At 47.9% G+C, this 25,403-nt stretch overlaps 6 protein-coding genes across 6 annotated transcripts; 5 read left to right on the top strand and 1 right to left on the bottom strand.

Moving 5' to 3' along the window:
* Positions 1 to 494: 494 nt before the first annotated feature.
* On the top strand, positions 495 to 1,962 carry TGAM01_v211069 (hypothetical protein; the record flags this gene model as incomplete). The annotated part of the gene is made up of 2 exons (XM_018809754.1): positions 495 to 875; positions 937 to 1,962. The coding sequence occupies 2 exons, from the start codon at positions 495 to 497 to the stop codon at positions 1,960 to 1,962; spliced, it is 1,407 nt and encodes a 468-aa protein (XP_018657016.1).
* A 4,656-nt stretch (positions 1,963 to 6,618) lies between these two features.
* On the top strand, positions 6,619 to 7,620 carry TGAM01_v211068 (hypothetical protein; the record flags this gene model as incomplete). Its single annotated transcript, XM_024550974.1, has 1 exon — positions 6,619 to 7,620. The coding sequence occupies one exon, from the start codon at positions 6,619 to 6,621 to the stop codon at positions 7,618 to 7,620; it is 1,002 nt and encodes a 333-aa protein (XP_024404283.1).
* Positions 7,621 to 11,443: 3,823 nt separating this feature from the next.
* TGAM01_v211067 (hypothetical protein) lies at positions 11,444 to 12,320 on the bottom strand (the record flags this gene model as incomplete). The annotated part of the gene is made up of 3 exons (XM_024550973.1): positions 11,444 to 11,643; positions 11,707 to 11,988; positions 12,050 to 12,320. The coding sequence occupies 3 exons, from the start codon at positions 12,318 to 12,320 to the stop codon at positions 11,444 to 11,446; spliced, it is 753 nt and encodes a 250-aa protein (XP_024404282.1).
* Positions 12,321 to 14,649: 2,329 nt separating this feature from the next.
* On the top strand, positions 14,650 to 15,987 carry TGAM01_v211066 (hypothetical protein; the record flags this gene model as incomplete). The annotated part of the gene is made up of 1 exon (XM_018809750.1): positions 14,650 to 15,987. One exon carries the CDS (start codon positions 14,650 to 14,652, stop codon positions 15,985 to 15,987), a length of 1,338 nt encoding a protein of 445 aa, XP_018657012.1.
* Positions 15,988 to 16,749: 762 nt separating this feature from the next.
* On the top strand, positions 16,750 to 18,516 carry TGAM01_v211065 (hypothetical protein; the record flags this gene model as incomplete). The annotated part of the gene is made up of 1 exon (XM_024550972.1): positions 16,750 to 18,516. The coding sequence occupies one exon, from the start codon at positions 16,750 to 16,752 to the stop codon at positions 18,514 to 18,516; it is 1,767 nt and encodes a 588-aa protein (XP_024404281.1).
* Positions 18,517 to 22,254: 3,738 nt separating this feature from the next.
* Positions 22,255 to 24,125, top strand: TGAM01_v211064 (hypothetical protein; the record flags this gene model as incomplete). The annotated part of the gene is made up of 3 exons (XM_024550971.1): positions 22,255 to 22,836; positions 22,883 to 23,025; positions 23,144 to 24,125. 3 exons carry the CDS (start codon positions 22,255 to 22,257, stop codon positions 24,123 to 24,125), a joined length of 1,707 nt encoding a protein of 568 aa, XP_024404280.1.
* Between the last annotated feature and the right edge of the window lie 1,278 nt (positions 24,126 to 25,403).

Here is a 25,403-nt window from a genome sequence, read left to right as displayed (position 1 = left end):
ACACTTGGCTAACCTAGAATGGAAACTGTAACGCTTTGTGCTTCTTTTACCTGAAGGACGTCGAGCGACGGACATTTCCTTATAAGCTACACGCCGAACTGGATAGTAAATAAATAGTTCATTAAATACTTGTCTGCACTCTCTTTACCCACTGGGATAATCATTTCAGCTGTAAAAAGTTTAATATATTGGTTGGAGTTATGTGGTATTGGGCCGTATTTGCCTCGTGGAATACTGTGATAGCAGAGGGGTTTGTTTAATCACAGATGTAACCTAGCTACCCCGCTCTCTTTGCTATAGTATCGGCACGTGCGCTGCCCATGTATCATCGGTGTCTTTGTGTCTTTTGCTTATCTGGTTACATAGCATCATTAGTTAACTCTCTGCCTCTCCCAACTTTTCTCCTGCTATAGTATTGCAATAGAGAGCTAATTCCTCTCAAATCCTATCCTCCAGTACTTTCTGAGTGACTTTACTTAGAACTGTCTGCAGTCATGGGAATCGACGCCGGATTCGATATGGACCCTCCTTTGTCTAAAGGAGGTGTTGACAAACAAAACTGGGGACGCTTTATCGACCTCATTAAAGAGCAATACAAAGATGACGTCCAGGTCGAAATAATGCCGAATTACATCAAATTCAACGTAGGCGAGAATCCCAAGCTTCCCTTTGAGGGTCACAAGTTTCTGCGGTTCAGTTCGAAAGTCTCCGGGGCCATCGCGAGTAGCTCAGGAGTAGAACGTTATATCAACACAGTCACACGTGTTGCAAAGGCCCATTTTGGCTCGCGTGTTCAGTATTGGAACGAAGGTGCCAACCAATACGGTGTTCATGACTGGAAGAAAGTCAGCGAGTCGATCCGGTCTTATGAGCAGGTACGTTGTGTTTATACCACGTTCTTGGTCGATGGACAATATTTTAATACTTTGTTCGCAGCCCGATGTACTCGAAACTCAAGCTAGCATTACCCCACCTCTTAGTGCAACCGATCCTGTCAAGGAGCAGGGCATTGCACTATTTGAGATTCAGGATATCCCCGGCAAAGGTAGAGGGTTAGTTGCCCGGTTCAACATATCTAAAGGCACTCGAATTATTTGCGAAAAGCCACTTCTCACAGCTGGACCTATGCCACCTAATAAGCTGGAGCCATTTCTCGCGAAGGCAATAAAGGCAATGTCAAAAACATCACAACGGCAGTTCCTTTCTCTACACAACAATTCCAAAGGGAAGCATCCATTCGGCGGTATCTTCAGGACGAATGCTCTGCCGTGTGGATCCGGGTCGCCCATTGGCGGCGTATACCCCACAGCGTGCTTCATCAACCACAGCTGTATCCCGAACGCTCACAACAACTGGAATAGCGCCGAGAAGCACGAAACCATCTACGCCATTCGATCAATTGAGAGAGGAGCAGAGATTACAATTCCCTATGATCATGGGGGGGCCTCAAGGGAACGACAGGTATTTTTGAAAGACGCCTTCGGTTTCAAATGCGACTGCAGTTGTTGCTCTCTCCCCCCCGACTTACTCAAAGCTAGCGACAACCGGCGTATACAGATCCAGAGTCTCGATAAAGCCATTGGTGATCCCTTTCGCATGATGAGCAGCCCACATGACAGCCTGAGTGATTGCTATTTGATGCTTCAAGTTTTGGAGCAGGAGTTTGATGGCTGTGCTAGTGCGATGATTGCTAGGCTCTACTACGACGCTTTCCAGATTAGCATCGCGCATGGGGATCAAGCGCGGGCCAGTATGTTTGCAGAGAGAGCTTCTAAGGCCAGGGTTATCTGTGAGGGTGAGGATAGTCCAGAGACACTGAGAGTGAAGTCTCTCGCAGTAAAGCCAGCGGATCATAGCAGCTTTGAAGTATACTCCAGGAAGTGGCAAACGACAAGGGATTCGGTACCAAAGGATCTGGATACAGTGCAGTTTGATAAGTGGCTATTTAGGCAAGAGAATTGAGCAGCAAAGCTTTCCAATTACTGTTATAATCAGACTATCATGTTTGCAATTCTTTGTGCTTGCTACAAGTTGATTCCGCTAGGACACATCGATGCAAACGGGGGCGTAATTGCGTTTGTGGACGACTTGGCAGCTTGGGTGGCGAGCCCAGCAGCCCAACTCAACCGTGACAGACTTCAATCCATCATTGGTCACGCCTTAGATTGGGAGCAAAGAAGCGGGCAACGTTGGAGGCTGACAAGATGGCAATTCTCCATTTTACTAGGAATGCAAATGAGCTGAGTAGTGAACCCCTCGCGATGAAAGGGCGAGATATTTACCCTAAACTTCATTTCAAGATTGTAGCAGAACTTTCCCAAACATAAAACTTGCTCTCGTGGTAGGAATCTGTGGTGCTGTTCCTCATTCCACCGAAGGCACAGATTTATACTCGGAGATGTGATAATAAGCGAAGGTGTCTTTCAATATGATCTTGGAAGGCAATTTCTTCAAAAAATTTAGACCAAAATTGGGACGCCTGACTCTTTGTCTAGACCAAACGGCAACATTCGAGCAGCACTAAGCAAGTGGAAGGGGGATGCATGGAGGAGGCAACTGCACAGCAACATGCATAAACACCTCCGCAGCCCCCAAGCCACATCAAAACTATCGGTACAATATCCACGCGCACTAAAAGACAAGCTATTTGAGGCTAATTACCCTCATATCGATGACGGTGTGCCCTGTGATCATGGCTGTGATGGCTTGCGGGTCCAGCGTCGTCGTTCTGGGAGCTCAACGATACAACCAAAGATTCATTCTGGTATTGTAGCATCTGGAGACTCAGTTATCTAGAGTCTGGTGGAACAACTGTTATTTAAGCGCACCTAAGGAACCGGCATAATATCGATATATCCTCTACCCGAGAATCCCGCACTGCCTTGATGCAAGCCAACATCGTCGACGCCTTTGAGAGAGCCCAGCAAACACGCATTATAAACGCCGTTGTCTTTCCACGATTGCAACTCACGATTTAGACCTCGCTGTTCTCGAACAACTATATGTACGGTGGATCACAACCTGTAGCGTCTCTTTTCGCATGGCGAAGCAAGCAGAATTCAGGCCCTTACTTTGCTTCCTGAATCCAGCGATCGACAACTAGCTACCAAACTCTCCTTCAACCATACGCGTTTGAACCTTGCGGACTTACGAGACTCAGAAACAGCGAGTCAAACGCCAGATCTAATCAGCCCTCTCGAAAATACACTTCACAGTTGATCTCTGGACTTCTACAAATGCCTTTGCGATTCTTGGCATTGTTGCACACTATACATCTGAATCTGGCTAGTTAGAATACTCCTTTTTTGGCTTTAAGAGAACTCGACGGCAAGCACTCGGGCCCGAATATGGCAGATTGTGTAATGAAAGTTATCAGTGACTATGGAATTGCCTCAAAAGCGGGTTATTTTATGATGGACAATGTAGACAATAATAATACAATGATGAAGGCTTTCTTTACGCGTACGTACAGTATAACACGTTGCAAGTTGTAGAATGGAGTTATATAATTCATTTACTGCCCATCACCCATGCTAATTGGCCTGCGAATGGTATTACTCGAGCAGTATCAAATCGTCTATAATGCCGAGCACCATCGCCTTCGCTGCAATGGCCATATCATTAACCTAGCCCCTCGGTCCTTTCCCTTTCATACAAACGATGAATCTCTTGCCTATGAGAATAATGCGAGTGCCTTGGCAACGCCCATTGAACTCGAGATGGAGCAATGGCGACGCAAGGGACCTCTTAGGAAACTACATAATATTGTGATGTATATCCAGCGGAGACCACAACGCTTGGCCAACTGTAAATAACTCAGTGGCGGCCGCAACCTCGTACGGGACAACTCTACTCGCTGGAACTCTTGGTATGCGATGATCCATACTGCAACAAAGCTCAAGACTGCGATTAACCTCTTTTGCCACCAATATCAAGAGATGTTGTTTGTTTGTTTGTTTGTTTTATTATTAACGTCCACTAAGTAAGCTAGTTACATAAATCCCTTCTGGGCAATAGGACGGTAGGAGCCGCTGGTCAGAGTCCGCGTTCGCTACGTGTCATGCGAAACAAAGGAAAAATTTTGTGTCGGTCTTGTGCTAACTTGTGTCAATCTGTGTTCTTCGTGTGTCAATCTGTATCTTGGGGGGCAGGGCCGTATGGGCTTGTGTCCTCCACTAGTGTCTGAAAATGCTTGTACCCTTCGGGGCCTAGGAGATAGGTGAGGGGAGTGGCACCCGCGCGGAGATCTTTTTCAGGGACTTCCGGCAGGAAGGGCCAAACCATTCTACATTCCACGAAGTGGCCTTGTGTCCTTGGTTCGCCGCACTTGCAGGTGGGTCTGGCATCGTGTCCGAATCTTTCGTGGTATTCGACAAAGTCTCCGTGTCCTGTCCTTTCCGCATAGAGCCTGTGTAACACAGCTCTTGGGAGCTGGAGCTCCGGTGGCTTGGGGAGAGCGTCTAGTCGCCATTTTCTGTAGTATTGCGGTCGGTTCTGGTCCCAGTCTAGCTCCCGGAGCCGTTTCCTTTCGCTTTTGGCCCATCTCTTGATGTGGGTTATTGTTGCCGATCTGGATGGTGGTGTGGGAAGTTCTGACCCTTCCTTCGCGAGTTTGTCTGCTACTTCGTTGCCATGTATGTCCTTATGACCGGGAACCCAGGCGACTCTGGTACAGATGCCTGGCTGGAGGTCCTTTGCGATTTTCCTAAGGCCCATGTAAGCGTTCTGTGAGGAGTAGGGTGTCGGGCCGAGAATCCCGTCCACGACCGCCGAGTTGTCTAGGAAGAGGATGATTTCGTTGATGCTTGGGTCCAGTCCCAATATCAAGAGAACAGCGATGGCTTATTGTCGGAAAAGAACTGGCAAGACTTGCAAAAGCTCCAGGACTTCCTATTATTCTTCTATGATGCCACAACAGGTACAGAAGGTCGCAATGCAACCATTGACAAAGTATTACCGAGAATGAACTTCCTTCTTGAGCAGTTCGAGACCACAAAGGAAAAATATGCTAATGATCCGTTTATGTGTCCTTGTTGCGGCTCTAGCTGGGCCAAACTGAATAATTACTATAGCTTGACGGACAGATCGCCGGTCTATTTTGCAGCCCTGGTATTATCTCCACAATGGAAGTGGGACTATATTGATAACAATTGGCCTTCAGACTGGCGGAAAGCTTGTCGGAAACAAATGCTGGATTCCTGGACTAAAGAATACAAGTCCACTGCAGTTACAGTCCCTACCCAGAGGAAATTTTACCCAGCTCTATCTATCATGGTCTTAGACGTGTTGTCCATTCCGGCAATGTCGGCGGAGCCAGAACGCCTGTTGTCAGGTATAAACCGTATGGGCATTGAAAGTATTGAAGCGACCGAATGCCTCTAATCATGGCTTGGCAAATGTTAGCAGGGTGGCTTTTGCCGACGACGACCTTGATATAAGCGGATGAGATTCGATAGGCTGCATATGACTTTGATTTGAGGCTGCGGTTGTATATCTACAATCAATTTCGTTGACTTAATACTGTCACGTTAAAAATATGGCTATGTATATTACTATATATTGTAATCATATTAATGATATGGTGACGGTTCTGCCCGTATTATATATGATATGGCCTTCGAAAATCTAATCATATATGGTAGTATTACACTTGTGGACACTTAAGGTTTAAACAGCTTGAAGATACTGCTTAAAGTGCTCATTGAAGTCATAGCTAATCTTCCAATAACGAACCAAATAATACATCGCGAAATACGCATCAATACAGCCGTAGATCTGAAATTCAAGCCGCTTTAGCTTTCATAACCATTAAGGGACCAAAGAGAAGCTTGGTTCTGGTACTTCAAAGTCTTCTCGTTGTTTGAAGTTGCCGTCACGGCGACCAGCAACCTCTTCAGGGAGTATAGAGCGATAGGAATCGTGTAAACGCCGTTGAATTACAGCTACTTGTGTCTGCTGACGAACGTATTGATAAAGAAGGCCTTTTCCGAAGCTGAGGATTGCTGAGCTTCGTTAGAGGTCTTCTTGAAGGAATTGAATTGCACGATCGAGTCTTTCGTCTTGTTCTTCAGCTGAGCATATAAGGTTCGCTCGCTGATCGTTGAATCGTTGTTTAATTGAAACTGATGATTGATATTAACCAGGATATCTCGAATTGAGGCACCTTCGTCATATAAATCGCATATATCCTCGTAAAAGGGCTGAAGCTTATCATAGCTGCAGATCAAATCTGTAAGCCCCCATTTGCACAGATACCTCTCGAGGCTACGAAGCACGATAGGTCTGCCGCCGCTAGCCACGATCGATTCGTTCAAAAACACAAGAATCTGACTAGAAGATTCGCCGGCGATTCGTCTACTCTCAATCTTCTCGAAGAGCGTCTATTTAGCTGCGAGGCGGCGTTGCAAAAGTCGATGTTGCGATGAGGGTGTGTTGTGAGGCACAGTTATTTTACTAAGGTCCCACCGTACCCCGCAGGCAGGATTGGCAGCGGGGTAAGTGATGAAGCCTTCAATCTCACTTCTCCTCTTTCCTCTGCTCTCTTACAGCAGCAGCAGATCTGGTAGCTATCCCCAACTTGAGTGCTACTGAGCCAAAACGCAAGAAAATCGAGCCTCGATGGCCGAATATACAATCTACACACGGGTATACTCAGAAAGGAGCGCCGGTAAACTTAGCTCCGCCAAGAGACCCGCACACAATGCATTAATCCACTCTGAGCTCCTCGACGAGTTTCGAAATCATGCGATCCGAGAGAGTACAAAGCCGACAGCTTTAATCTCGGCGAGTAGCCGAATCATTGATACCGTTAGGCGCGTTTTCGATAAGTGGTATACAGACGGCGAGTCGCTAGAAGATATCTGGATTGCCTTCATCGGAATCCCGACCACTGTAGATGAGTCTCTCACCCCAGTGCATGCGGCACGACACTTGGCAGAGGAATGTGAGCTTGAAGAACCGAATTTATTCTATTACGAGTACGTATTCGAATGGATAATACCTGACAAATATGTCTTGCATCAGGTCTCTCTGCAGACCCTGATAGATCGTGGGCTCGACTGGGAAAAGTATCTTTTTGCGGATAGTCATGGCGGTCGAATTGTATCTACAGAGGAATTGCGAGAGCGTGTTGCTGTAGACCTTCTACCTCGACAAGCACGGCATGACCCTTGGGGAGTCGGTATATACTTGGCGCTTTTTGCACGAAAATTTGGAGCGAGGGCTCCTCTCGGCTGGGTTGCTCACCAGCTGTTCTATGACTGTGTGAGAATAAAGGTCCTCGACGATTATGCAGTACTGGTGAAATGTGGAGATGATTTTTCAAATATCGTTGATTTTGAACTCTTTCTTGAATTGGATGATGGAATTGATACTGGTTTGTGTGAATGGTGGCTCACAGGTACCGAGTTTGAACTCAACTTCAGCGAATTCGACGAGTGGCGAGCTGAGGAAGAGCATGATATCTGGGGAACTTGGTACTATCCCGACTATGATGGAATAGCCGAGGAAACATCTGAAAGGGAAAGACTGCTACCAAATAAGGCATGGGACAAACTATCGACCAAGCATGAAAAAATTAGATCAGCTATTGAAGCGGAAGCGGTAAAAATAGGGCTATAACTATGATGTATTTGTAACTGCTACGTTAGTGGCTATTGGCCTTAACAGCATAACGGATTGTTAGTTACGGTTATTGCTTACATCTCATCGGGCTTTAGCTAGAGCTCTTCCTGTAACCAGTGCGCTCTCTTATAGTGGTTAGTGAGCCTCGGGTGAGGTGCCTTCATGTAGCCCGAGATCTCCAGCAGCTGTTTGAAGCCGCATAAGATAAGGCCTGCAGCACCTCAATATTAGGTAGCATGGATATCGTACCGTGAGATGGTCATCTGCTCAAGTCGCACACCTACATCTTTCTGATCTGGCCTGTTCCACACGTCGGCGCTCCTCTATCGTGATTGCCGTCCATGGCTCAGACATTGAGAGGAAGGCAGCGGCGAGTACAAGAATCCCCGCCAGACCATATCACCAATAGGTCAAAGGCAAGCGGCTCGGCTCGCAGGCCATCGATTCCCCACCGAATTCTACGACGGCTTGTCCAAGATCTAGTTCACGCCTCGTGCCCTGCGAGAGCTCGACCGGCGGAACGAGAACCTTATTACGTCTAGTTCAAAACCTGCGGCAGAGTGTGTAAAACATCGCCGCGCAAAGCTTGTTGCGATTGCCAAAGTCGGTGTCTCGGAGCGTGCTCAGTTTGCAGTATGCGGAGGTCCAGATCTCAGTGATCTTAGAGGAGTACGTATGCGAAATACTTAATCATTTTTAATCCTTTGATAACCATGGGATGACCGGCTTCCTCAGTATCCAGAGCCAACAAAGATCACTCATTCGGTAACGTCGTCACGGTTTCCCTTAAAACGTGATACAGCATCTCGCGTGTCCTTAAGCAACCGCCAAACGTGGCAAACTGGGAAAAGGCCCGCCGCATCTAACAGATGAGTGTAGAGAAATGAACTTATATATCCAGTTGGATATGCTGGATCATTTACAAAATCTAATGATCCACCGTGGATCATCTCGTGAAGATGATGATCCTTCCTTGGCTCATGGGATCATTGAGATGATCCAATGATCCTATCGTGATTGGTATTTCGGTCCTACGTTAATCCGATGTCGCCTACCCTGTAGGCCCATTGTTGCGACCATAAGAGTTGGGTCGTAACATGCCTGTTAATATACATGTATTAACATATAACCTTTGGAAATTGCGGAATAATCGTACAAAAAGCAGAAGCAATATAACGCAATGGGCGGTATTGGAGACGAACAAGCGGCTTTAGATTTATACGGAACTGGAGTACGCCTCTGGTTTTACTTTTAAGTTATTGGGTTACTTTATTCTATACTACGCGAAAAGGCTAATGGAATTAAAATGACTTGCGAGGGGATGATGCTGGCAGTTTTGGTCTCCTGGACATTTATTGCATCTTGTGGTCAATCTAGCCCTGCCGAAGGCATTATAATCCTCTCTATTTCTTCATATTATGGATTTCAATTTCTAGCACCATTTTCTGTTCAGAAACGTGGAAAGGAGAAGTCTTCGCTACAATTTGCTGCTGCTCGGCAATACTATGGTCCTACGGTTTGCAATTTGGTTCTGGGCTACTCTTTACAGACAGCTACCACCAGTAAACGGTATATACACTATCAGTTGTACATCGCAGCCGGCTGTCACAGAAATACTTCATTGTTAAGTATGACGTGTTAATATGCACAGTATGTAAAAGAGAGCATAAATAACTGATAGAGAAGAAAACCACGGTTCTGACGGCGTTAGTTATGATAGTAACGGGTGTACATAACGGACTGGAGACTTTAATACGGTTACATCATTTGTGTGACTTTAGGATACATAACCGGACGTATGAGATATATAAACTAATAAACGTATCAGAAAATTGTCATGGGGATGGTGATCGACTGTAGCGCACACAAGAGTAGATGGTCAACACACCTTAATTTTACGCGTATTCTTATGCTCGGCAACTCTGTTATCCTGCTCGCTTGGCCGCTGCATAAATGAAATAGGAGAATGATTATCTTTAAGAGATCATCATGAGCTTCAAGCTACTTAATAAGGGCCGTCATATCTCAGCTGCTCTCTCACTGTCTAGTGTCTCCCTGCAGGAATCCATCAATTGGATATACGCAAGTTTTCGTGAACAACTCAAGGTAGGCCTCGAGCAATTTGTTCAGAGGTACCGTGACGAATGAATAGCCGGTTTCTGTGTCTCTAAAGTTCGGGGCCGGCGGCTCCCAACCGTACATGAGGCGTCGGGAAACCTGTCCGGCGGATCAAGGACTGTTTGTATGAGACCACGGAAAGCCGCCATTGTCAACCGGCAGTTTCCATCCCACGAGATCTCTTCGCCATCATCGCTCCACTCAAAGATAAACGCCGGAGCCTCCGGCGGAGAGCGTTTCCAAATGCGAGAAGGCTGAGAAACTCACCCAGCGGCGAAGTAGATCAGTCGTACATCTTATCTCTGCGAACACTTTACAGGATTGCCAAATGGCCCCTACGAGGCCTCCCGGAAATTCCAGCCTAGGCATGGGCCACACATGGTAGCGTGACCTCGAGAAGTATCAGACTGAGGCAGTATATGAAGCCAGCTGTATGTGTTGTAAACTGTGCGGATCAGAGGAATTTGGATCCGTCTGGCCACGAGAGCCCGCACACGGCGCTGAAGTTCAACATTGTTGAGCTTGCCTAATCGTCTTCAAAATCTTCAGAGGCCATAAAGTAACAAATAATAGTAAAAGAATATCAATAAATTATCTCGTTGAGAAGTTGGGGATAGGATCTCTTATATACCTAACTATGTGATCCACAAAAGTAGAGTAGATTAGCCTTTCCACAAGCGCTGTGTTATGAACCAATAGATTGGCCTTCCTTATGAGCAATGTACTTGGCAGAAGGCAATGCAAAGCTCATGTTAGGATAGCGTTGTATTCCCGGTCTAGGATCGCCTGCTGCCAGAGCATAGTGATATGGCTTCTACTTTCGTCATCCCCAAGAAGCGTAACCAGAGCCTCAGCATCTACGAAGAACTCTTTCAAGGATTCCGTGCTAACCTGCCTACGGTGGACAGCGCAATGCCGTATGTCAGCAATAGAACGAAAGAATTTTTCAGCCGACTTCCTCGTGACACTGAAATTTGAAAACTCTTTTCGCTGCTTCAAGATACGAACCCAGCGACTCAATTCAACACGCTCAGCACAGTCCCATCCATGGGATAGAAGAATTTCAGGCATCATTAGCTCCCCAAAGCTGTAGCAAGCCAGCTCCAACACATGTTGTAGGCGCGCTAAAAGCTGGTTCTGGGACTTAAAAGGGAGGCAGGCGAAGGTTGCCAGCGGAAATGACGTTGATAGGTCGGCTATGGGCGCGTTGTTGAGATTCACTAAGGGAGGCTGCGGTTTGATTAAATCGGCACTAGTTGACGATACGAGGCAATTGTCCCGGGACATAGTCTCAATAACAGTGACTTTGACCCCAACGTCGCCTGCTTGGTAGGTCGTCGGATCGACAACCAGTTGGAGACGTGGCTTGGGATTCGTCATTTGTAGATTGCTTTTCGAAGATGTGGAATTATCGGTTGGTTTGTGTAATCTTCTTGTAGCCCTTGCGAGAAGTGGACTCTCTGGCATTGAGGCCCTCAGTATATCATACATGCTGGTATCGATTTGCTGAGGTGTCAAGTCATAGTGTCCGCTCTCTACTAGCCGAGATCCGCCATTGTCTTTATCAACTGCCGGCCGTAATAGTGCGTTTGGTTGATGCTCTGTACTATCAGGCTCCACCTGCGGCATTCCTGAAGTATTTAAAGTCTCGAGCTGACTTCGACTATGCACCGACTGGGCTTAGGATCAGCATTCGTATATATCAATGGTTAAAGTAACAAAGGAAAGAGAAAGGGGTTAGGGAGTGGGATGCATATACAGAAAGCTGTCGTGTCAAGTAGTCAAGGGCCTGCCGCCAGTACAGTACACCTTGGGCTTGATTTTCTTCAGATTTCTCTTTAAACTCCATCCATTGGTCGACAGTTGCTTGACCGACAATACTATTAACGTTAATGATGTCCACTATAATACCTGTTAACTCTAGGCGGCAATAGAAGGAAGGTTATGAAAATCAGCTCGGCTTACTGTGATTAGAAGCCATTAACTCCCTCTGACCGTGGTAAGGCTGTCGCCCCGATACTACCTTCTGGCCGTCGAGAGTATTCTCAGGAAGATCATCTGGCAAGTACATCCAGTATACTCGCGCATAAATATGAGTGTCGTCCAAGGCTCTAATCTCGAGAATCTTTGCTATCCAGTGCAGCTCACACATCTGATCAGAGTCTTTTTTGGCAGCATCTTCTTGACTGAGACTTCTATCGTTGGCGACATAGACAAAGTCGCCACTGCCATATTTGATATGATGTACTAGAGGAATACTTTAGTATTTCCTCATGATGAAGATCAGATATTCAGAAGGCGCACTTACAAACGAAACTCCGGTAGCGAGTCATAGTAGACCACTTCTTGCGCGGCCTGATAGAGTATAACACATCTAAGCTCTCACATGAGTTGAATTTTCCACTGGGAGTGAACGGCGACCTCTGAAAACAGTATTCTTGTTTGTCTGGGCGACCGCGCTTACGCTTCTGAGGCAACTGGTGCTCATCCATACATGCCGCGGCTATCTTCACAAAGAAAGGGCATTCCGCATGGTCATTGCTTTCAATGGCGCAGGGCCTCTGTTTCGTCGGCTCCATGGCTTAATGAACAATCATGCGTGGAATAGGGTTGTGGATATCACGGTATTTTACTTGGGCAGGTAAACGTGCCGCTATCGCGTCGCGTGTCGCCTCCGGCCATAGAACGGCATAGTTGAATTTGCTTATGTAACGTCGCCTCCGACCATAGAACGGCATGGCCTTATCTGTGTATTGTGTATTGTTTGAGAAACTGTATAATTTTGCTTACATGACTTGGTGCTAGCCCATTTTGGGTATTAGTCTATCGTCGGGGCTACTCTCGCAAAATTGGCTCATTTTCTTATAAACAAACCCGGCAACAGTGGTTGATCCATTAGCAATATAAAGACCCCAACAGAGTCTAAGAAGTAGTAAAGCAGGAAGCTACGATGTGTCATAACCTTCCTATTTCATAACCCCAATGGAATGTTTTCTCTTAATCCAGGCCCCATTAGTCGATCCATTGCCCAGCCAAAACGTTCGGTTTGTCAGGTCAAACGCAAGACTGCTTACCGCGTGATTGGAACTATACGGCGCCTGCCAGTACTGCAGTGTGAATATGACATCGTCGAAGAATCCGCTGCCGCTGGTGATTGGCTTGAGCGGGCATCCCACCATCTGATCATGTGGAGGTGGGATATGGGAAAATAGTCGTCTTTATCACTTGTCGGCCGCGACCCGGTCCCTCCTCGACCGTAGTCCATCGTAAAACTCCATTGGAACGTGCCCACAGCCCTTTGAGCAGTGAAGACTGCAGAGTTGGTTGTAAAATATAGGTGCCCGGCTAGATTTCGCGCCCTGTGCATCAGTAACGCCTCTCTCATTCGAATCCAGCTCCTCTCTGCAATAGGGGTGAATATTTCACGCACGCCTGAAGTTCAGATCGCCAGACGAGTGATTAATTCTAAATCTTCCGCCCGATTAGATGCATTGCTATCCTCATTGAGGCTATAACTTAAGATATTGAGATAGATATCATCGTAGGTTTCTCCGGACGCTTGAGCATCAAGGCCATCATCACTGTCCTCGTTTTCATTATACAAGTCAGCCACCACCAGAAGCGGTATCTAGTACATCTGCTATTCGCGTAGCCATATTGTGTTTTTATTTCTCCCATTCCTGGTAAAGCAATTTCTTAGAGTAAAGAAAACAAGGCTTATATTATACAATATCAGATCTGTATGCTATCATAAACCCTGGAGTTTATGACTAATTACGGAACATATGCACTGGCTAGTATAAATATTTTCCTAAAAATAAAAATAAACTCAAAATTGCTAAGTAATGTAAGCTGAACATACGGGAGTGAATAATAAAATAATAAATGGGGATCGAGACTGAATAGCTTGCGATGCTAGGACTCGGAATCAGGTGTTATAACCCCCTCAACCACTGATTCACTGTCCTGTTCTTCTTGAACCACCTCTTCGAAACCCCACAATGCCTGCCAGACTGCAGTCTGTGTTTCTTCAGGAGGCCCGCCAGTTATTACCTTCCTCTCTGCTTCCCCTTTTAACTTCCTATCTACACGCTCTTTGAATTTCATCTCTGCTTTCTTTTTCGCTTCCTGCTTTGCTTTCTTTTTTTCCGTTCTTCTTGCTTTCTTTGAAGCCTTCCTTGAAGCCTTCTTTTGCGCCTTTTCCAAGTCTTTTCCATTTGTATTTAGCTTTTTCTTCAGTTTCAAAAGCACAGTCTGTTCTCCCTTCTTATCCACATAACGGTCAGGCGTCTCGACTAAATTTTCTATTTGCTCTGACGTGATCATAGCATTCTGGTTTCCGTTTTGATTTGCTCTCCGAGCTCTGTTCTCAGTCTGAATCTTCTCCAACAATTGAACAAGGGGACTTCCCTTTTCTATTGCATGATTGAGTGTGCGATGATCTTTCTGATCTAACTTGGCACTCCTGTCATCTGCAAGATTCTTCTCGTCCGCATCGTGATCAGTATACCAACTATTCCGTTGGTTTTTGTAACGACACCTGTCCTGATCTTCATATTTTTTCCACATCTGGTTTACTGTAGAATTTTATCTCCAAACGGGCCCCATTCCCGTTTCACTGCCAATCACCATTCTATGCGCTGCGTTGTCGTATTTTTCATCATTCGGGTCCGCGTAAATTACCGCTTTAGGCTTTGCAGTCATCAAGCTAGCCTATTTGAGTTTTGCAGTCAACGTTCTAGCCTTCATAATTTAATGGTCAAAAAACTAGCCTAATTAGTATATTCAGATATGAACCCCGCAGTTTATTTATTTCAAGGGTTGTCAGAACTTACCAGCTGTAAACCAGAAACCTACATATGGGTGTTGTATACAGCCCCCTTTTATATCTACCAAGACATATTAATTATGCCACAAGGTCCCAAACACGTCGGCAGGCCCCGAAAATATGCGTCTAAAGAGGAGAAGGCAAAGCAAGATGTTATCGCAAGACGTATTGTAAGGCGTGCTCGTCGACAACCTCAATCTGCTTATGTGAGCGCACAAGGAGATATTCGATTTCGGATCTACACCGCCCCGCAGACAGACGCTATGCTCACGCCATCGACACAACACACCACTTTTCAGTCCCTTGATCGCCTCAATGGCCTCGCAAATAGTACTAACCCAGCATCTCCAATCTTAGCAGCGTCTTGCGATCCGGTCGAGCCTCATAGAAACGAAGCAATACCCTGCAACAATGAATTTCAGCTAGGCCGCAGCACCGCTGAAGCATTATTGCCTCCTATCTCAACATTACCGCTTCTACGAAACACATCTCGCCCGGCCACTCGATTAAATACTGGATACCCTCAGCTGGAGGCCAATGAGACATTACAGCCCGGCATTCCGCCTTCAATAGAGGCTCTACGTTGTAATAATCCAGCCTCGGCCGTCTGTGACGATAATGACTACAATGAAAATAACGAAATATTCCTTACGTCAGATTATCAGTCGGTCTATGCGCATCAGGCACCCGCTGAACCACCACCTATCCTGGAAGATGGCCCCGGCACGAACGGCCATGGAACCTCTGAAAATCTCGAAGAAAGGGAACGGGGCGAAGATATCATAATCAATCAGGAAGAAGAACATGGTACAACTTATACCAACGTTGAATTTTTACCAGATGAAGATTCTGAATCAGAGACGGGAACAGAGATAGACTCCTTAGATGAACAGGATAAATCTGGTAACACTAATGAGCTGAATGACATGAGTGGATCAAATCTTTCTCTAGCAAAACAATATCTAGAGAGAGCCTGGAGCTGCCTTTGTAACTGCGGGCAACAGGAATCTATAGGACCCGATAGGGACACTCTACTTGGCCTCAGTCAAATGGCCAGCTACTGGAGAAACATCGGTCTGCCAGATGCAATTGGTCCAGCATCAAACACAACCGAAGCGGGCGAGGATGAGATTAGACCTCTGGATTGGCGTTCAACATTAAGTGGAGGAGAGACACAGCCGCACTTACGCTTTGAGAAAAGTCATTACAATATTCCAAGCATCCAGCGCAGCTGGGATGTGGACAGTGTTATAAGTTTCGCTTCATGTCTATCAATTAACCGAGGCCTTTACGTCTCGTATCTTGCGCCCATGTCGAGAAATATGCAGACGAGCGTTCATGTCTTTCATCAAGGAAAACCTCTTCACGCTATTCCCCATCTCAGACTTGGTAGTGGACACCAATCCCCCCCAGTTTAGTGTTTATGTCTTCTTCCCCGGAATTTCACATGTGCGTCGCACAACATCGTACCTCACCAACGACGAGCGGCGTATGTGGATTGATAGACTGCTCCTGCCAGCAATCCGGCACATTTGCCCTCACGATGTAATATAACATCATCCCCGATCGTTTGATGATATCCAGAGTAAGGCCCATAGTCGGCGGAGAGAAGCATGCTCTGGACACGTTCGGAATGACATCGATATGCACCATTACTTGCCGCAAGAATATTTGGAGGCAATTTGGAGGCATATGTCACAAAGCGCAGAAGCCCCTGATCTTACAAAATTTCGCGGGATGTTTATCGTTCTAGGCGCAAAGAACATCAAATTAGAAGCAAAATCACTCACATTCCAAGATTGTCGCAGCAGAATCACAACCCACCTTAACCGAGTCTTGAACTGGCCTAAATCAGACCTCTCGAATACGTGGATAGATATTGGCATCGAGAATACTGCCACTTCTGGAGGCAGCACATTCCTTTGGAAAAGCCAATGCTTGCGGCATTAGATTGGTACGATGAAAAACAGTGCTACGTCACCACTGATAGCATCGGAATTTTTTAACTGGACGCTGACAGCTCAAGCTGGCAGCGCTAGAGTTGAGACTCGCAGGACACATCCTTTGCACAAGGGAGGGGTTGTCTATGCACAACGTTACAATATCAACAAAGACCTTTTCCATACAGCTTCTAAACGTGAGCCTGGTCTGTTCAGCGAGCCACACTTAGAGGGAATAACATGTCCACCTTCACTTCTGGACGCATGGATTGTAGCCGCAGGCAAGGTCATAACGCTGGGGTAGCGACTTCCTCGCAGTCAACACCACAAATAAAGCGCCTCCGAAAAGCATTCGAAGCTATGAAATGTCGCATTCGCCATGACTTAAGTAGCTCTATTGGGACCAGCTTTGGTGTTCGAGAAGAATATCGAATATCATGGGAATTATTTACGTATGTAAACCCTTCTACAGCACAACCGTGTGGGCCTCACCGACCGTTCTGGGAATTATCAACAGCCTCTGTTAATGGTTTCATGCGTTGGGAGTTCAATCGGTGGATTTCCGCCATCAACTTCGTGCGGGTGCGAGGAACTCGTCGTGACTGTAGCTGGGAGGATCACCAGAGAAACATGATCATGGTCACAATTCTTCTCCGTTCTCTGAAAGCGAGTGTTAACTGCCATCACATCGCTAAGCGGTCTCAGTTGTTTAAAGATCAATACCAAAACCGGCAGGGAAAGAACCTTCGAGGGATGAACTTTGAAGGGAGCATGCGGGATACCGGCCTTGCTTGGTTACCTTGTGAATTCTTTAATTGGTCTAATCTGCATCTACTTGATGAGCTTCTTCCATTGACTACTTTCACCTTCAACGGGCTTCAAGGCGTATTTGGCAACTGGAGAGCTGTCGATTTTGTTAATAAAGAATATTACCGTGCAAGAGAGCTAGAGAATTGTCTGCAAAATTGCGGACCAGATGGTCGTTCCAAAATTTTGGATAACATGAGAAAGATGGTTTATCAGCAGTTTGCGCTCCAGGTAATCCAACAGCTCTACGTGAGCCCGAATCTCGTTGATAGCGATACAATGCTCAAACAAGGGAGCAATGGTTTAAGTTTCGATATCATTCGCACTCTAGTTGGCGAGGGGCCACATTTAGCGCAATCGAAGAAGGGAAATCATTATTTAGGGCATACTTATCCTGAACGAGTGCAAGGTCTCTTTGATTGGGATGACGGCATCATCCGAACTTTCTGGGATCATTGCTTTTACAGACAGCTAGCTCGAAAGTTTTATGAGTCTATATCAGCTTCGCTGACCTGCAATGATGCCGATGATTGGAAAAGCTCACTTGGTAAACGGGCGTTGCCGTACTTCTGGATCATCCCACTGTATGATAAGCACAGTCTGTTTACTAAAGTTAGCCGGGCCAATCAACCTAGTGTGAGCCGTCCATTTATTTCCGGCATCTTCCAGTGGGGCCCCGAAGATAATTATAGCGACCTGGATGATGAGGCAAAGTGGCTGTTCGGTGGTAACATATACTTAACTGGGCAGCCAGACTGCTTCACTGAGCAAGAGGAACAAGTGTCCGTTGACACTCTTCAACTTGACGAACCAGAACGATATATGATCGACTTCAAATGCTCTTTTCCGTTCTCCGAGATCCCAGAGATTATTAGAGAAGGATTAGAAGCTTGCCAAAAGACTTTTGTTCACGGTGATCAGAGAATATTAGCACATTATGAGACTGCCCATAAGTGTCTCGCACAGTCTCTGGGAGATCCATTATGTGATCTGCTTTTAATGATTGTCTTGACCCTGGCTTCCTCGATTGTCACACCAACATTACTGAGCCACAAATCTCATTTTGAAGCTGGGGCTCGGAAAGATCCAAAGCTATTTGCTGTGACCCTCACTACTCGAATGCTTTGGTTTCTTCATCCAGAATGGTTTCCTTGGGACACAGATGAAGAGGGGCGTTCTCTGCATTCCAGAAATGATTAAAAAGACAGGTCAGTGCATAATATCTATAGAGTTATCTTTGCAACTCCCTGACTCAAATACTATTTAGAACACAAAGGAGTAAACAATCGAACTTTGTGCCATCTTGGATGGGTTACCAATTTAGGTAAACGAAAGTATCCAAAAATCAGAGAAATGAAGCTGTGTCCAGAGAGTATTCTTCTAAAATACCGAGAAGATCTTATAGAAAAGATGAATGACCCTGCTGCGTTTATTTCTCATATTCTTAGGACGGACGATGACATTTGGGTGAAATGCTGCCGTCTGATCATTCGACATCAGGACGCATCGTAAATACCCATTCTTGAGCAGCATTAAGAGGTGAGTGTTGACGTTAGTAGAGCAGATGTCCGTAACTGGATGCCTAGGCAAAATACGGGACTCCGTTCACTAAGCTCAAGCATATGAGGGGGCAGACCATCGAGAAGTGGCTTGCTGAGGAGGATGGCAGTGGCATACTCAATCCGGGTCAACAACGTCAGTCGCTTGAAAGGCCAAGAGATCAGCAGCTTGACGAAGATGAGAATCCGCCAACATCGATTGATGGGGACAGAAGCGTGGGCATGAACACGAACGACAGCAGAGGTGAATGGGAACCAGCAGCAAAGGAGATGGCCTGAACAATACTCGCTTGCCACAACAGACCATTCCAGCGGCTGTCCAAGAGTCCGTTCAAGAACCGGGAGACCTCTCTCGCGGAGGAAGCACCAGGCCCGGTCCGCCAGCGGTGGGCGGAAGCCTTCGTGCCAACCACCAAGCAACACGTATTCTCCTATCTTCGTTGGGTAGCGGAAACGGATTTGACGAGCTCATGGTCTTCCCACCCCTCCGGAATAGTAATGATAATACTAGGCCAGAAGTCTTCCGGATTCCTAGCATGGCCCACCATGGCGTCGCAGCTCCTCGGACTGCAACAAGGGCTCCAAGGAAATAGCTGCCGGGATGGGCCCACAGGCCTTTTGCGAGGCAGGTGCTTATATCATATTCGTGGAGAATCTATGCGCTCAGACACGTATCTGTGACCAATCAATGGGCATTGTATCAATGTATCAATATGCAATGCAGTGTGGTCGACCTGGGGCGAGGCATCGGCAAAGGAGTCCCATGGGTAGGGCCGGGTTGGGCCTCCGAGGTTCGGTTAGGGGGTTAGCGACAGCGGCGACGATGGGTAGAGACAATGAACAATTGTGTAGAGTAGTGGAGTGTTTAAAGTGTAGAATGCAGGGAACGAGTGTGCAACCGTATGACAGACGATGATAGATTGCTAAGGAAGAGCGCTATATAGGAGGCAGCTCCCGCACTGATATTGATGGGAGCATCCTTAAGGCAGTCTAGATCGCACAGCGCCTATCCAGCAGCATCAAAGATGAACTCAACAGGATCTCCGAGGGATATAAATCTCCCTATCACTGCATCCGTTTCCAGCCCTCCCAGTCACCGCAGCCTCGTCCCATCGACCGGCGCCTTTGTCCGCTCAGAGAGCGATCATGATATAATAAGCCCAAGAGATGCTGCCAACAGCTTGGGGAACGGCCTGGAAGAACGCCGTAGACGTCCTGAACCTCTTCTATTCGTCACAGATGAGGCAAATGACTCACAGCCACCCTCAAACACGCAGAATAATCACGCCGTCGGCACCTCAGGAGATAATTTTCGCGGAGAGAGCCGGTTCTCCCCCTTGCCCGCACAAGAAGACAGTAATCCTACTGCCGGAGAGCCGCATGACAACGGCGCCGAGGAGTGTCAGGATGACGACGACCAAGTCAGTAGCTATAACGCGATAGCTACCGAGGATGCCGAGGAAGAAGAAGAAGTTCCCATAGAGGCAAGAGTCCCGACCAGGGCACCATCGTATAACCTGATGCGAATTGAAGGAGCACACTTTAACGGTAAAGAGCCCGCTACACCTTGTTCTCATCGCTGCGTGTTTCATTGGACAGCTGAGAGGCCAACTGCTAATATACAACAGCGGCGAAGTTCCGGCGGAGGGTGGAACAAACAATCTCCAGTGCCACAGACGCGATCAAGTTTATACAGAGGCAACACTCAGTCAACTACGCCGCCCAATCCAGGAAGGTTGAGAGCGGCGACGAAGATGCTCCTGATCGGGAGATGCCGACGTTCTTCCTCGACTTCCTTGCCATCCTAGGCAAACCCGGCGAGGCCGTCTCCAAGGCTACCGATAGCCATCCTCTCTCTTCCATCAGCATCTCCTTCAAGGACTGGGCAGCTCCTTACTCCGGCAAACACCTCAATGCTGCCTTGTCCTTTAGCTTAACCGGACGCACATTTAAGATTGGAGCCGATGGATTGGGGATGACGTGGTTTATTATCGTCGCCCCCGATCCCAGAGGAGCGACATTTGGTGATGGTCGGAGGGAAGATGAATGGGAAGACACAGATGGTGAACCGGACCGGCCAAACGGCCGATCAGAACGTCAAAACGGAAGGGGGGCCGGACCCGGAGAGCGGGCCAAGCCAAAAGGAACGGCACTCAAGAGCTGGCGCGCAAAAAGGTTTATCGAGTACTTCCACAAATGCGTCAGCAGCACCATCTTGGGGAGGGGGATCGAGGAGTCGTGGCGCCTGTGGAGCCAAGAGACGGCACAGATCTCCCTGACTGACTGGGCAGCCTTACAAAGGGCGCTTGTATCCGGATGGGACGAATTAATCGTGGAGATGAGTGTTCAGGATAGGTTCTGGGCAGGAACCCGGCTGGCATTTCACGCGTATGGATACGGGGGTAACGTTTCGATTGAGGTTGGCAGCAGCCTCCCCGTCCCGGAGCTGGAGAAGACTCGGAGGGATGACGGTGACGACGGCGATAATGATAACGACGACTATAATGATGATTGCGACCACGATGATGAAGAGAATGAAGGTAATGGTAATAACAACCATGGCGAGGACAGTGTTAATAACAATGGCAATATATCAGGGATACAAGATGACGTCGTCACTGCCCGTGTCAGTGGTCCCGCTGGATCTCAGCAAGAGAATGAGAACTCGCAAGACGGGCACGAGAGGACTGTTGCGAATTCAAGACCTCCAGTTAACCTGCACGGGGGACCAGCAGCATTAGAGAGGGATGCTGATGGTGGAGCGGCGAGGCTGATACATTACGCCGAGACCGCACCCGGCCTACGCCAGCTAGGCTTGACTGTTGATGCTATTTTTGATCTTGACGCCATAGACAGCATAGCCTATGCCCTCGCCGCCGATATCAACTGCCTTGGCAACGGAGAGCCGAGTTGCCTGCTTGCAGACTTCAAGGAGGTCGACGATCAGTACAAGGACCGCAAGCTCGCCAATCTCACGCACTACTCGCTGGGCTTTAACCCTCGGCACGGTAACTTCGCATCAAGCTTGCCCCCCGACTTCATAGACAACGTGTTGCGGACGGTGTGCTCTAACATGAGTTGCGAGAACGACAACGCCGAAATAGTCACGCCCGGCTACTTCCAAGGCTACTCCAACATCAAGAAGACGGTGCAGTTCAACCCATAGGATCTCCTCGCAAGCTAGGCTATTGCTACTGTCGCGCTGTCCCTGCCTGCCTCGGGACCGGGCATCACGCCTGCGGCAAAGAAGACGCAACAAAAGCTGCTAGACCAACTGACGGGTGAAAATAGCCCGGAGGCCAGGTTTCGTACAATAACCTTTGCGCGGGAAGCAAGCCGGCTTGAACAGTGCATCGAGGAGGGCGAGTACGCATTCAGGATGGAGCAGGTCATCACCGTCTCCGTGTCGCAGCTGCTCCCAGACCACCGCACCATGCCCATGGTTCTGAGGCCGATGACGCAGCTGATCAGCTTCTTCCTCACAGCACAGAAGGAGTACACTCAGGTGCTCAGAGTATTCGACCCCGAAGCATTTCCCGGGGTGCTGTGCGCATACGCCAGGCTCTTCGAGCTCATCGCGGCCTCGATGCTCGCCCAGTTCAAGCGTGGGGGAAAGTCAGGGCTCACGGTAGAGCTGGGAGAAGCCATGGCGGCGGTTGACCGCTTGGGGAGCTTCTGCTTTACTGGCGACAAGAGGGTGCTCCCAAGCACGACATTCAGGTATCTGGGCACGATGGAGAGCATCAAGAACCATGCGTTCCCCTACATCGACCCGGGGAGGCTGAACATGGCCGGCCAGGGGAGGATGAATCTAAAGAACTGGCCTGGTGTGCAGAACCGCCGAGTGCACCTCCTACAGGCCGCGTCTCTACAGTACCACTACGGAAAGCAAGTTGCGGCAGGCCGAGAGTCCGAGGCGAGGGTCCGGCTTCTGTCACAGGAGGCGGAGTACATAGAGGAGGTCTTCCGGAATCACTTCGTCCCCGAGATGCGGCAGTTCTTCGCAGGGAAGGATCCGGAAGCTTCTCCAGAAGCGGGGACGCAGCGTCGAGCTTTCGGACGAGCAACGGGAGAAGCTCAGAAAGGGCCGCCTATGCCTTGATGACTGGGAGGCCACAGGTCAGGACGGCACGGCCGCGTTCGGCTCCGAGTAAGTATAATTACCTAGATATCCAAGCACCGTCCATACCATCACATCAAAAGCCAATGTCGGGCCCTAAGCGGCAGCAGACGCAGATGCAGAGAGCTAACCAGTGAGGGCAACGTAGGAGATTCAGCAGTATTGTAGCGGAAATCAACGATGCCCTAGATGAAGGGCAAGGCCAGCTGAAGGAGGCGATTACAAGTGACAAGCTGGAGCAAGACAGATACGTCGACCACATCCTGGAAGCTCTCCATTCAAGCAGTAACAAGGCAATAGACAGGACTCTCAGCTCGAAGAACATGACGTGGCTAGCCATCCTGAGTTCTCTCTACAAGCAGACATACAACAAGGGGAGCCCAGAAAAGTCGGCCGGACAGTGGCGATACCACATCGGGTCGGCGCTGAGACGCAACCGTGTCGAATGGGTTCTTAGGAGCTCTCGTGGGACCATTACGGCGACTATGGCGCAAAGAGTGCTGCCGTCGACCGAGAAGAGCTCGTTGGTCGGCTGGGCCATGAATCTACACCCTGGGAGCCTGAAACGGAAAGCCGTCGAGTCGGAGATCGCGCGGGAGAGCAAAAGGCACAAGGCCAAGGAGACTTGCATCGACTTCGGGTGCACGTTCCCCCTCAGCGGCGGTCTCCCCGACGGGCTCGAGCGCGGCTTCAAACAGCTGCTGGAGAACTCGGGCCACATGAAGGCACCCCACGCAGGGCTCACCAACCACTACAAGAAAGCGCACCGCTTGCCTGAAGAGCTCCAGGCAAGGCCCGAGGTCGAGCTCCTCTGTATGCTGGCTCTGACGGTAGGCATGACGGTAGACATGGTCGTGTATAACGTGCCCAGGGGAAGAGGCGAGGATGAAGTCGTCGGGTTCGCGATAGCGGACAAAAAGGTAAAGCAGAAGAGGGGAGGGACGCGGGTGGCTCTGCTGGCAATACGGATGCTGTGGTTCCTCGAGCCGGACCAGTTCGTGTGGAACAAAGCCCAGGGGCAGGAGAAGAAGGTGGAGGCGACGATGTACAGCACGCAGTACGTGCGTGAGGCGACAGGTAAGCTCCAGGGCCCGACCCGGCTGCTGCGTCGGAGACCGGGAAACGGCTAAATTAACGTTGGGCTGGATTTATAGCAGGGACAATCAGCTGAATGCGAGGTCAGAGATGCTCCGTATAGCCAGCCCAGAAAGACTGCGAGCACGACTACGGCTGCTGCGAAGTCTGATGAGCAGTCCGGCGGATTTCATCAGAGAGGTGTTCCAGAGCGACGACCCAAAGTGGGTTGATCAATGCAGAGCTATTATTAAATGAATAGACATAGCGAGGATGGCTTTACAAGCAACACATAACATAAATCAAGCAAGCAGAATGAACTATATACAAGCAGAAAAGCAAAAGCCAAGTATATCATAAGGCCTTTTCCAATCCTAAGCCCAGCCATTCACTTAAAGCATAGCATATTATAAAATGCAAAAGCTATAGAACAAATCAATGCTGTCGTAAGTTTCTTTACCAAGTCGAAACATAGCGAAGATAAACAGTAGGCCGTCCAGTCTTGCTGACCTATTGCTAAGCTGTAGCCTTTACATCCAGCTTTCTTGGTGACCGTTAGTAATTGAATCGATGAAAAAGAATAAGTGCAGTTAATAAAGAACTATATCGGTCCGAAGGAAAAGGTAAGACCTTTCTATCAGAAGTGTTTTATAACCTGAGATTTCTTAACGGGCTAAGTCCCTGGATTTAAAACCACATGCACTAAATAACTGTCACGGCCTAGTTTACCGTAACAGATAGATCCCTTATAAGACGCTGGCTCCGTTACAGTAATTGCTACAATAGTGATTATTGGCCTAATCTTTTGCCCTGTTTGGCTTAACGGTATAACGGATCGTTACAATGACCAAGAATTGGGGGTTTTTTATATATATTTGAGGGATTTAGTAGATGGTATAGTAAAGTTTAGAATCGTACTCAGGGTGTTTAGTTAACTCTCAAATTTAAAGACCACCCTCTTGATAAACATATAGCTTGAAAAGCGCTCGCTCTAAGTAAACTTATATGATCAAGTATATGTGTTTCAAATGCACAAGGCAGCGCCTGAAGCTCTCAAGATCATATGATAGCAGGTTGACCAGGCCGTGCAAGACCATGAATGAGCAACGAGTACCTGATCTCGGAGGGAATATGAGATTGAGACCCTGCTAGATGTGAATATATCCGCTAGCTGCTTCAGTGGTCATACCTTCGAACAGAGGCATTCTCAAAGGCCCGTGAGAAATCATTATGTGATTCCATTCTCCTTTGCAGCGCATAGCGAACATTAAACACAGCAAGTATAAATATAATAATAACCACAATGATTAACGCAATCAGTGGAGCCAAGATAG

This window comes from Trichoderma gamsii, assembly GCF_001481775.2.
Source record: "Trichoderma gamsii strain T6085 chromosome Unknown Scaffold_87.2, whole genome shotgun sequence".
NCBI lineage: Eukaryota > Fungi > Ascomycota > Sordariomycetes > Hypocreales > Hypocreaceae > Trichoderma > Trichoderma gamsii.
Note: the sequence above shows the minus strand (reverse complement) of the source record. Positions and strands in the feature narration are given on the sequence as shown.